General features: G+C 31.9%; 1 protein-coding gene across 2 annotated transcripts; it reads left to right on the top strand.

Annotated features, from left to right (window-relative positions):
- The first annotated feature begins 540 nt into the window (after positions 1–540).
- LOC112523143 (NADPH-dependent aldo-keto reductase, chloroplastic-like) lies at positions 541–6020 on the top strand. 2 transcript variants are annotated; one of them, XM_025132617.1, is made up of 5 exons: positions 541–843; positions 1095–1165; positions 1307–2151; positions 3454–3708; positions 5521–6020. In XM_025132617.1, exons 3-5 carry the CDS (start codon positions 1585–1587, stop codon positions 5782–5784), a joined length of 1086 nt encoding a protein of 361 aa, XP_024988385.1. In that variant the 5' UTR covers positions 541–843; positions 1095–1165; positions 1307–1584; the 3' UTR covers positions 5785–6020. The 2 variants fall into 2 exon arrangements, with proteins under 2 accessions (XP_024988385.1, XP_024988386.1); XM_025132618.1 differs by lacking the exon at positions 1095–1165.
- Positions 6021–12698: the final 6678 nt, after the last annotated feature.

The raw sequence follows: 12698 nt of genomic DNA, 5'->3' as shown, positions 1-12698 counted from the left end.
CACATTGCAATTATTCCCGTTAGGTATCTTATCGAATCCATACTTTATTAAAACCCTCAATCTATGTAGGGGAAACCACATGCAAATTGGAACGCAGCGACACGGTATTATGCTTTCGTGAAAGATTTTGACACCTAAAACGCCAAAAGCCAACGACACAGTTTGTTGGTGACAACACGACCTAATGATAGATATCAATATCCACATTTGTAAATATTTACATGACATCAATACCAGATTAATAACGTAACAGTTAACATAATTTCAATTAATAATATTTAACCAATAAGGGGGTGTTTGAGATTGCTTATTTGAAACAACTTATGTTTTTATACAAAAACACTTATCAACTTATTACAAGTTACAAGAGTTTAATTTCTTCAAAAACTTCTTATTACCGGTTTAATACCGGTATAAGTTGTTTATCCAACACTCAAAAGTGTTTATTACCGATGTCATATCAAAATAAATCAATAAGTTATTTTTATAAACAATCTCAAACACAAACTCAAATATCAACATAATACATAATTTAGGATCTTGACATGATAAATTTCAAATGCGAGTGTATGAGATTATTGACGGTGGTCGACCTGAAAACCTCACCAAACACCAATTAATTGGACTTCCCTACTTGTTGGCCGCCATGGAAACAGAAGTCAGCCGCCATTTAAAATCAAGAGTGCATCTTCTATGACTTTTTCGTCGGTCCAAATGCCTGCAATTCCTAGTGTCTTCCTCCTCCTCATATCCTGCTTGAAAAGCTGCATCATACAGATTCAGTCGTTGCAAGATCGCAAAAGTTTGGTTGGTTGAATGTTGGTTTCAATCCACCTTATTTAGGTGTGTATTAACCCTTGAATCTTTTTACCCCCACCATTCTTTTGTCAGATATCGATAATCACTGTATCAGACATCAAGGGTTTTGTCTTATTTGATATAATAATTACTACTTTATTTCAAACGAGGGAGATTAGATTAGATTATATTTTACAGCGAACTGTTTTTGTTTTACATTTTGGGGGTTTCTTCCTCTTTGTCGGCTGTTCTTGTTGACCCATATTTTTCTTTACCAATACTTTGTCCAATTTTAGGTACATTCGATTGACAATTTGTCTTTACAAACCAATTTTCTCCCAATTGCTAGTCTTCTTAGAGATCGGAGGTTCGTTTTGTTGGCCTTTTTGCATTCAGGGTTTTGGATTGCATAGTCGAAAGTCGATCAATCATTCATGTCCAGTATTTTGGTTTGTCTTTTAAGTAATTTCAATCAAGATCACTGTATTGTTTGTTATTTCTCTTTCAGACAATTTATCAAACATCTGTCAGGCGCTTCTGTGGTACTTAAAGCTTCATCTTTTTGACTTGAATCGCTTACTGTCTTCTTCGATTAGACTCCTGGTTCATCTTTTCTCAACTGGGTTTTTTCTCTCTCTAGTCGAGATTTTCATTTGCTCCAAGTTTCTAGTTATTAATGATCTCTTGGCACCTGATAATCTTCAAGTAGCTGTGAGATTTTAGTGTTTCTATACAGTATCATCTTTTCTTGCATACATTTGTTGTATTTCAAGAAGGTTACAAGAGATGAAAGGGAAATTTGGGGCATCAGGGACTTATTTCCTGTTGAACACCGGAGCCAAGATTCCTGCCATAGGTCTTGGGACTTGGCAGAGTGGTGGTGATTTCTGTGTGGAGGCAGTGAAAACTGCTTTATCAGTCGGATACCGTCACATCGATTGTGCCCACCTATATGGGAACGAGGCTGAGGTTGGGGAAGCTCTGACCGAGTTTTTCAGGGGTTCATTGAAAAGAGAGGATCTTTTTTTGACTTCTAAGCTGTATTGTACCATGAATTCGACTAATAAGATCGAGAACTCTGTTAGAGTTTCTCTTAAGAATCTTGGGGTGTCATATTTGGATCTTTATTTAATGCATTGGCCCGAGAGCTCAGCTTTTGGTGATGCCACTGACCCTCCTGCAAATTCGGGTTCTGAATACAGACAGTTCTTGAGTAAGTTGAAGACGGCATGGAAAACAATGGAACGATTGGTTGAATTGGGTCTTGTTCGGGCTATTGGAGTTAGCAATTTCAATATACAACAAATGAAAGAGCTGCTCAAATTCGCCAAAATTATCCCTGCAGTCAATCAGGTTGGCTCCAATTTTTCTTCTTTGATCAATTTATATAATCGTTTATATTGAATCATTCAGAAATTTAGCAGAAAATTGATTTCTTGTTGTTCATAATGCTTGTAGTTATCACAGTTTTGTCTTATAAAGTCCCTGAAAGCTGAAAAGAATGTTGGATTCCAATATATTTTGAAGTTGTGGTTATGACCAACCTGGATAGATAACGAGAACAGAATACAAAAGTGGAGGGAGGTTCATTTAGGAACCGTAAATATTTTGAGAATCCAGGAACAACCTATTTCATGTAGTATTCATGATGAATAACCTTGAATAATAATGAATATTATTCATCATGAATATCTGTCCCGGCATTCATAATGAATATATTATGTTGTTCATCATGAATACTACACAAAATAGGTGGTTTCCTGAATTCTCAAAATTTTTGTGCCCCTACAACAGTGAGAAAGATGTATATGTGTTCTGGTTAAAGTTTAAAACTTAATTCAGCAGAAATCGAAAATTATTCAGATTATTTGTGGTTGGCTGCCAATGAATCCCATGAGACATTCCTCCATGATCATGATCACATATTGCAAACTGAAACTTTTGTATTGTATTTCTGAGGAAGTATGTTATCGATTTATGTACACTTATATCTCTTATGTTTGTATAATCGACCTGGAAAACATGGAGAAAAATCATTTTGACATAGCCGAATCCCCAAATATTTTGATCTGTGACAGATGTTTGTGTTAAGTTTATGTAGTATTTAGAATAATATGCATGACATGAAATCCAAATTTGTTTTTGATTTGTCATTCGGACATGTTTCAGTAGTTATTTTTTAGCGGCTATTTTTCTTGAACTATTGAAAAATCTGATTTGTTTGAGGTGCAATTATTATACTCCCTCCGTCCCAAAATAATTGTCCGTATTTCTATTTTAGTTTGTCCGAGAATAAGTTTCCACTTTCAAAAGTAAGTGCCTACATTCCAATTATACCTTTAATTATGAGATGGAGAAATTCATTACTCCCTGTATTAAGGGTAAAATTGTCATTTAGTTAATTATTCCATGTGCATCTTTCATGCGTTGGCTTTCAAAATCTTCTATATTTAATGTTACATATAGCTGAATCTTTTCTTTTTGAAGTATATAATAATTATATATGGCAAATGCAGCAAATAAACTCACACACCCTCCTCACCTTTGGGCTTTGGTCAGGTTTAAACCCCTGATCTTCTAAGAGGCCAAAGACTATGATACCACTAGGCCAAGGCCCTTTGGTCATATAGCTGAATCTTGGTTGTGGTTTTGCAGGTGGAGTTGCATCCATTTTGGAGGCAAGATGAGCTTGTAAAATTCTGTCAGTCGAAATTTATACATGTATCTGCTCACACACCACTAGGAGTACCAACTTCAGCTCCTAAACCATCTGAAAGTGGATCGAGTGAGGAAGATGAACCTGGAACACCTCGTATATCATTCAGAAGGTCAAGATCAGTTCATGGGCCAATGCTTAAGTTGTCGGTGGTGGCAGAGATAGCAGACAGACATAAAAAGACTCCCGAACAGGTAAATTTGCTTCCACTGTGCCTCACTTTTTATGTTTACGTCTTTGTTTTGAAGAATATGACTAGGGGGGGGGGCTACATATCGATCAACCATCCTGACCCATCATGACCCATATGGGATAAGATGCCAAAAGTCGAGCTGAGCGCTCCCTCTGCTTGATTCTAAGCTGTCAGTCTAACCAGGCTCACTTTGTCTTCATCTTCTGGTGGTTTTGCAATTCGTGTATTTGTTTTATTTGTACTTGGTCTAAAACCCTTTAATTCGAGAGCATTTATCTTTCGTATCCACACCTAACCTTGGTCTCACACTACATGACTATGAAGGGGCATATAACATGGGATTTTTCATTCCATCTCCTTGGCAAACTCATCCATAACCACTATATATGGGCTTAAATGACTCTTTTTGGTGCAGTCATGTATTATCCTTGGTGAAACAGCCTCTCTACCTCTTGGGATAGAGGAAGGGTCTACGTACATCCCGCCCCACCCCCCACCTCCGAGGGGGGGGGGGACCCTACCTTTGTGTAAGATGTATTGGGTTTGTTTGGTTAGGTGATGCTTAGTAACTCACCGCTTAGGCTTACCTTCAATATATTGCTTCTAAGCTTAATAACATATGCAGTTGGTATGTTTTAAGTGTCATCAAAAGTATTGTCAAGTTCCCCTTGTTGGGTGGTGTTTGGTATGCTGGACAGGATGGGGCATGCCAAAACAAAATCAAGGAGATTGGACTCGATTGGTAAATTACTAAACTACCCGTGTCAAATTGAAACCTTGAAAACATCCTCCCTCTCTCCCCTCCAGTCATGTCCAGTCCCGCCCATATACCAAACACACCTGTTATATCCATTGAAAAACAAGAACTTATCAAAGATTCTCTTTGCCTCTCCTTAACCTCTGACCTTTTTTTTACTTGTATTTGATTCATATCCTTGATGTAAATTTGATCTAATTAATTTTTCTAACTTCTTGCTACGATCTTAGCCACCGAGTGAACTTCCTTCCCTCCTTCCTGGTTCTGGTATAAAACATCATAAGCTCAACCGTTGACTTCTCGCTCTGCATTCTTGTCATCGTTGCAGCTAGCTTTTAGTCCATCCATCCCAAAATAAGTGTTCACGTTTCTATTTTGGTCCGTCTTGAAATAAGTTCTCCAATTCTACCCTTGATTAGGAGATGGAAAAATTCATTACTACATCCATTATCAAGGGTAAAACTGGCATTTACTTAATTCAAAAGTATAATAAATATTAATTACACATTTCTAAAACCGTCTGCCTTTTGCATTTGTGGACATTTATTTTGGGATGGAGGCAGTAGTTTAGTACCTCACACTCTCACAATCATGTATGCAATTCTAGATTTCTTTTTTATCCTCAAGAGCCCAATACCACATCCGGATTCCACCACCAATTGTCGTTCGATTTAATGGTTACTTTATGTTCTCCGATCATCTTCTTATGCATTCATCAAATGCAAGTTGTCATTCTTTTGCCTTCACTATCTACCTGCATACATCTTAGCCTTCTCAGCCCCAGGTTGGGGTCTGGTGAGAACAACCCCTTATCGTGATCACGTGAGAAAATGTGATGGTAGCTTTATACTGTGTGAAGGTTATAACGTTCACACAAAATTTAGTAAGTTTGTAACCTTCCAATTCACATATGAAGGTGATGTAAAAGTTACAATATTCACACAATATAAAGGTATCTTCAGTCTTCACTTGTTCTCACATGATCGTGACTCTACCTCTTATAAGCTTCATCTTGCATCGTGTATTTGTGTAATTACATATTTGCCCTTGACACAGGTTATTTTGAGATGGGGTCTTCAGAGAGGAACGAGCGTATTACCATGCAGCGTGAAGCCCGAGAGAATACGGAAAAACATCGACATATTTAGCTGGAGTTTATCAGATGATGAGTACCGGCGTTTGAACCAGATAGAGCCACAAGTATGTCTATTTGGAAACGGGCCTCTGGATACCATCTCGGAGGACAATGGTTCGATCTTCGGAAGCGGTCCGCTTCAAGCGGTTCACGAGTCCGAAGATGATGTCGAGTTCAACTCATGATGGTTGTTGAAATATGGTGTGAATTTTATATTTTTATTTTTAATTTAAATGCATAAACATGTTGATTTTGTTGTAATGCTATGTCCTCTGGGCTCTTCTGGGTGTGGGTGATGAACACGTTTTAGGGTGTTTTATTGATTTGGTGGATCCGGGTCTTGTACAAAAGTGACTGTTGGATATTGTTGATGGATTGTATTTTAATTTATTGTTTTTATACATCGTATTTGCAGTTTTACAGAAATTCCTTTTTTTTTTTTACACTTTTATGTTATTTAGAGACTATTTGGCAGTTGTTGAACGGTTTGGTGTAAGATGATTAAGAGGCTTTTATAATATAGTACAAAATGAAATATAATTGTTTGTTAATTATTGAAAATGAAACTAGGGTGTTAAATGGTTAAAAGATACCTAAGATACAAAAAGATTACCATTGTGTCACCAATATCAATTGTATGATGATAGAAGAACTTAATCTAACAAAAGCTTATGATTGATTTAAATGGTTTATATAGTTAATAGTTTTTCATGGTTAACAAATGATCTTAACGCGCGCTCTCTCTCTCTCTCTCTCTCTATATATATATATATATATATATAGAGAGAGAGAGAGAGATAGATATACAGGTATCCATTTAAGAAAAAACTGATTAGTTTGTGGTAACCGTGAGATACAATCTCAACCACAAATCAATAGATAAATTAGAAAATTTATAATTTTGAATTAAAATTTTAATGCAAGGACATTTTAGGTATTTTTTTATCTTCTCTTCTCTCTCCGTCCTCCGGTCACTGTTCTTCAGTGATATCACTGTGATACCTAAAAATATTGATTCTGTTAAACAAAAGACGCAGTGTGATACCCAAGCACATATAAGATGCATTATGATACTACTGTATTACATCTCCGATCGACCACACAAACAACCTCAATTTGATACTCAAGCACATATAAGATGCATTGTGATACCACTGTGGTATCACCTGAGGACGTTGGACGAAGGACGTTGGGCGGAGGCCGAGGGACGGAAAGAGAAGATAAAATACCTAAAATGTCATTGCATTAAAATTTTAATTCAAAATTTTCAAAATTATATTTTTCTTAATTTATCTATTGATTTGTGGTTGAAATTGGACCTCATGGTTATCACAAACTAATTAGTTCTCATTTGATTATATATATATATATTCATTTCAATTCAAATGTGTATTTGAAAAACATAAAAGTAAAGCAAGTTGCATTTGAAAAATGTAAAAAATGCATACAATGACCGGTGAAAACAAGCAACCTACGTTTAAAATAATTTAAGAGACTTTATTTTCAAACATGAAAAGGATTCATTCAAAATAATATTATTAAAAAAAAACGATATAATAATAATAATAAAAAAATTAATCAACTATCTCATCCCTATATAAAACATATGAAATTAGAAATGTATAAAGTATTCGATAACATTTTCAGGGTTAAAAACCGAACCTGAAAGATTCGAGCCTTCATGAGCCACTTACATGCATGGTCCAGAACTTCTAACCCAATCTAGTTAGGGTGCGTTTGGTATACTGGACATGACAAGACAGAATATGACATAGATCTCTCTCTCATGTTTGACATGACTTTTATGTGGAATAGACAAGAACAGAATGGAATGAGCATGTTCTACCCCTATCCCATGGAATAGGGTGAAACAAGGTGAAACAGATTTATATTTTATCAATATAACTTCAAAATAAAACTTAATTCTCTTCAAAAACGTCAAATAGGTTTCATTTTATTTATTGTATTTTATGTTTCTTAGACTTTCATTTTACTGTCTTCAAAATATTATTTTTATACGGTTTCTATATTTTTTATTAATTTATATAATTTATCATCTATTAATGATAAAAAAATAATGTAAAAAAGAGATAAAAATAAAAATCGGAAACTACATAAACTTTTTATTTGGTGTCATTTTAATTGTTTTGATGAAAACTTTCAAATGATATATTTTGTTATAAAAAAATAATTATTCTATTATAATTTAATAAATTACATAAATTAATTAAAATAAACAAGTCATTAAGGGTAAATTGATCATTTTACTTGTTCTATTTTGTCAAGATTTATCTTACCAAACGTTGAACAATTATTCTATCATGTCATATCCAATTCACCCAAAACCCAATCTAAAGGTTCGCGAGTCCAGTAAATTCTTTAAAAGCAAAAGAAAATCAAGTTAGGTTAAGACAGATCAAAATATCAGACTTAGATTAAACCAACCACTAACCTAATCTTTTTTCTACTAAGTTAATATATATAAATATGAATACGATTTAATAAATAAATAAAAAATAGTTGAATAAAATATTATAGAATATTTGTCATGTAGTTACACTTGTAATAAAATTCAATTGACATCATTCACATATGAATTGATTTATTTTCCATGAATTCACATTCAAGCTCGTGACTCTTTTTGTATTTTTATTTTAATATATTAATATTTTTAATTATTTTTAATTTCATAAACAATTAATATAATCAAGTATTAGATATAAAAATTGTTTATTAATATAATAATCCAATTTTTTAATAAAATAAATTAGAAAGTCGTAAACATTTGATGATATACTTTAGACGACTTATGAATCATTCAACCCATTTTTCTAGTTTTATCTGTTTAACATTTTATGAATAAATTATTAAAAACTAGAAAGGTATTCGTGCATGCGAGATATATCTTGATTTTAATATTTCATTTTATTCTTTATCTCAATCGATTTTATAATATGGTCGTATGTGATTTTAAAAAAGCGATAATGTTTTTATTTTTGAATAAAATATAAATTTGAAGATATCATAAAATTTTGATAAAATTATATCGATATTAATATCAAATTAACTATTTAAAATTTCTTAATTTTTGTGTAATTTTTTAATTATTATTTAATTTAAGTTCAATAACGAATTAATTTATATTTGGTTCAGTAATATAATTTTCTTATAAAGATAATAGTTAATTATTTTGTTAGAACTCGATAATTATCTTAATTATAGTTTAGATTTTTTATATTTTAAAATAAAATATTTATCCTCTATTTGATTATGTTTATTCGCAGTTAGTTACACGAATTCAAAATATGGAGTTTTAATAAGTTGTACTTATGCATAATTTAGTTGTAATCTTGAATTTTAAGTAATATGCATCAATATAACAGTACTTTATGCATAAAAAATAGTTTTTAAGAGTTTTTGTCAAATGCTTTATAATATAATATAGATATAAATATTTCTTCTTAATTTTTAAATAAAAAATCAGCAAAATACAAAATAAAAAAATTGGAATAAAAAATTACATAAAAAAACCAATTATTTTATTATCTTTAATTTGATATATTTTTTTTCATGGTTTTTAGATTTTTTATTTTCAAATTAAAATCATGTCCCAAAATTAAATTTATATTCACGCGGTCCCATTTCAACAATATCTAATGATATAATATGTTGTGGAAACTAACGATGATTGGAACGTAATCATAAAATTCTTGAAAATGAAGTATTTTCGAGATGATCTTAACGTTGAATTGTTGATACATGAAAACAGTCAAGAGATAGCAATAATCAATATCATTAGACTTTGTTGGAGATAAAAAGAATTAGAGAGACAATAAACAATAGCATATAATGAATGACCAATTATTATTTTTTATTTTTATATCTTCGATGTAATTAGTTGATATATTTTTTTTATCCCTTATTAATTGCCTCTTATTATATGTTACAATTTTTTGGGCTTTTTTGATTTATTAAATTCTTGTAGACTATTATTGTATTTTAAAAGAAAAATTTGAGCATCTGATATTTTTGGAAAGGAAAAGACGCGTAAATAAAAAAAGGTTGCGGGCTTGCGGCAAAGTCCGTGTGTAGATGATGATTTTGACTTTTGATATTAGTTGCGCTGACCCGCCATTACCCATTTGGTAACAAAGTCAAGTCAATGACTAAAATACACATTCCAGTTTTGGAATATTTATTACTAGATACTAATTGTCTATCCGTGTAATGCGGTGGAAGTCATCAATTTCAACGATTTTGAAGTTTCATTAATTTTATTAGAGAAGATTTAACGATGATATAAGTTGCACTTGGTCTTTACATATTAATACAATTTGAATAAATAAGAATTATGGTTCCAATTACAGTCTATCGATGAAAAAAATTGTATGACAATTTAGAATCCAATATATTTAAACAACTTCATAAATGTGTTTGATTTACACCAAGAGCAAAGAATCAAGAGATCGAGAGCGAGAGTTCTAGAGCAATTGAATGAGAGAACTTTTAATCACTCATGATGAAGGCATAGAGATATGAGAGGGAGAAGACATGAGTGAAATGTGTCAAAAGTATATTGGGAACATGAAAAGAAAAAGTAATAATGTCATTGGTAACTTGTATTATATGTTATTTTAATTGTAGGTTAAGAAATTTTATGACTGAATGCATAAGGTAGTAGTACTTAATGCATTATGAGTTGTTTTTAAAACTTTTAAGACTTTGTGCATAAATGTATAGTACTTTGTGTATTAAAAATTGTTTTTAAGACTTTTGGCAAATCTAGTTTATAAGGTAGTAATTTTATTATGGGAAAAGTCTAAAAAAACCCAATGGACTTTAGTGTTTGGAATGATTAAGTCCTTGGACAATTTTTTGGAACAAATAAGTCCTTGGACATTCCAAAACATGTTAAATAATTCATTGGATAATTTTTTGGAAAAAATAAATCCTTGGACAATTTAAAACATGTTAAATAATTCATTGGACAATTTTTGGAACAAATAAGTCCTTGGACAATCCAAAACATGTTAAATAACTCCTTGGACTTTTCTAGAACTTGTTGGATACATTCTTATGACTTGTACAACTAGTTAAAGTGGTAAAATAGTGAAAAAAAAGTCCAAGAAAACCCCCAATGAAAATTCATATTTTGAACGATTAAGTCCCTAAACATTTTTTGAACAAAAAAATATTTAGATCTATAAAATTAAACAAATATAACAAAAAAGTACTTACATTTACAAAAAAAAATTACATTTAAAAAAGATTTTTGATAAAATTTATTTCAATTATTTTAAAATAAATATTTATTTTTAAAAATAAGTATATATTTTTTATTCTGCCTTTAATCACATGATGAAGAGAAATTTATTTTTATAATTAAGAATAAAAATGTCATTTAATTATTTAACGGTTATAATAATTATTAAATAATTAAATTATGTGTCATTTTCATTATGGATATTATTTTGATACGAAGAAAATAATATTGTTTTTTTAAAGATAATTATTGTTAGGATCTTATTTTCATTGAGAACCGGAAAATAAGCAAGAGTTCATCAAGTGTCCATATTCACGATAAATATAGACGAATGGGCCGTTTACCAAACACTTACTCGGTAAGTGTTTACGGTAAAATTTAACACTATTATTTACTTACTGGTTAGATTTTAATCCATCAAAACAACATTGTATGCAACAATTTACTCGGTAAGCATTTACCGTGGTAAGAGTCGTCGTCCTTACTTACCAAGCAAGACTCATGATCCTAGTCTCGCTCTTACCGGGTAAGATTTTTAGTCCTTACCATATACATCCGGTGAGGTAATGTGACTTAATAAGGATTTATCCGGGTAAGTGTCTGGTAAATAACCCCTAAATATTCATCATGAATGTTTATTCTTGATGAATATTGTAAAAAAATTTACATCCATATTTATATTCATGAAGAATATAAACATTGGCACGTACACTGTGGTTTCCCGATTCTTAATAAAAATAAGGTTTCTAACGAAATCTCACTTTACCAAATTCGAAGGTTACAAACCTTAAAACAAATGGTATCTGGGCTTTTTTTTTATTATCAAATTCGTATTTTTAGGAATAATTAACTTTCTTAAATATCTCATATAATATCAAATAAATCAGATTTGTTTCCATAAAAATCATTAATTTCTTAAATATTTTATTCGGTTACTATACGTAACCGACTCTTCACCCTTTTTTAACTGATTTGTTTCTTATATGAAATCAAACAAATTTTTGCTTCTCACATGAAATAATAACAGTTTCCATTACCCCAGTTTCATACCGGCCCGTTCCTGATATTTTATAGGCCATAGACGAAAAGTTAAAGTGAGAAGTATAAGAAAGGATCTGGATCTTTGATCACTTTTAATCTCAAACTCACCCATGAATCACATTTGATACGTAAATTGATCTGGTGTATCTCATTCTAATATACATTAAAGGCTGAAGATCCTTTATTAAGCTTCTTACCTTAATACTCTTTGGGGCTGTTTGTTTACCTTTTAATGATACCATTAAGAGGTAAGGGTCTGATTCGGTCAGACATTTTCTTGTTTGGATAGGTTTTAAAAAATGTCTGAATGAAAACTTTAGATCTGAATCGCTCCTTCACCCGCTAGCTCTCCATACGATTCAAATGTATATTTTTCCAAGCTTGCCCTCCCTTTTCTCTAATCGTCGTTCTCTTCTTCTTCATCACCAGTCTCGATTTTTCCAAGCGACGCTTCTTCTCGGTCGGCTGTAAGAATCGCCAGCAACCCTGGTCGCGTTCACCATTCTCCTCTTCTTCATCAGTCACAGTCACAGGTAAGACCTCTCAATTTCATAATTTTAGCTCCCTACATTGTTGCTTATGGGTCTGTATCATAAACCCTTCTTATCGGTCTCAACCCTTCTTCTGAATCATAAACCCTAGACAACACCAAAGATRAGAAAAATAGAATCTGAGCAATTTGCTATTTTCCSCTTTTGTATCACTATAATATTTTTCTTATTTGATATCACAATGGTCAGTTTTGCTATGCTAGTAGTTGATTAGTTGGAGGTTGGGATTCCATAATTCTAAGGG

Source organism: Cynara cardunculus (assembly GCF_001531365.2).
Source record: "Cynara cardunculus var. scolymus isolate 2C chromosome LG 12, CcrdV1, whole genome shotgun sequence".
NCBI classification, from domain to species: Eukaryota; Viridiplantae; Streptophyta; class Magnoliopsida; order Asterales; family Asteraceae; genus Cynara; species Cynara cardunculus.
Note: the sequence above shows the minus strand (reverse complement) of the source record. Positions and strands in the feature narration are given on the sequence as shown.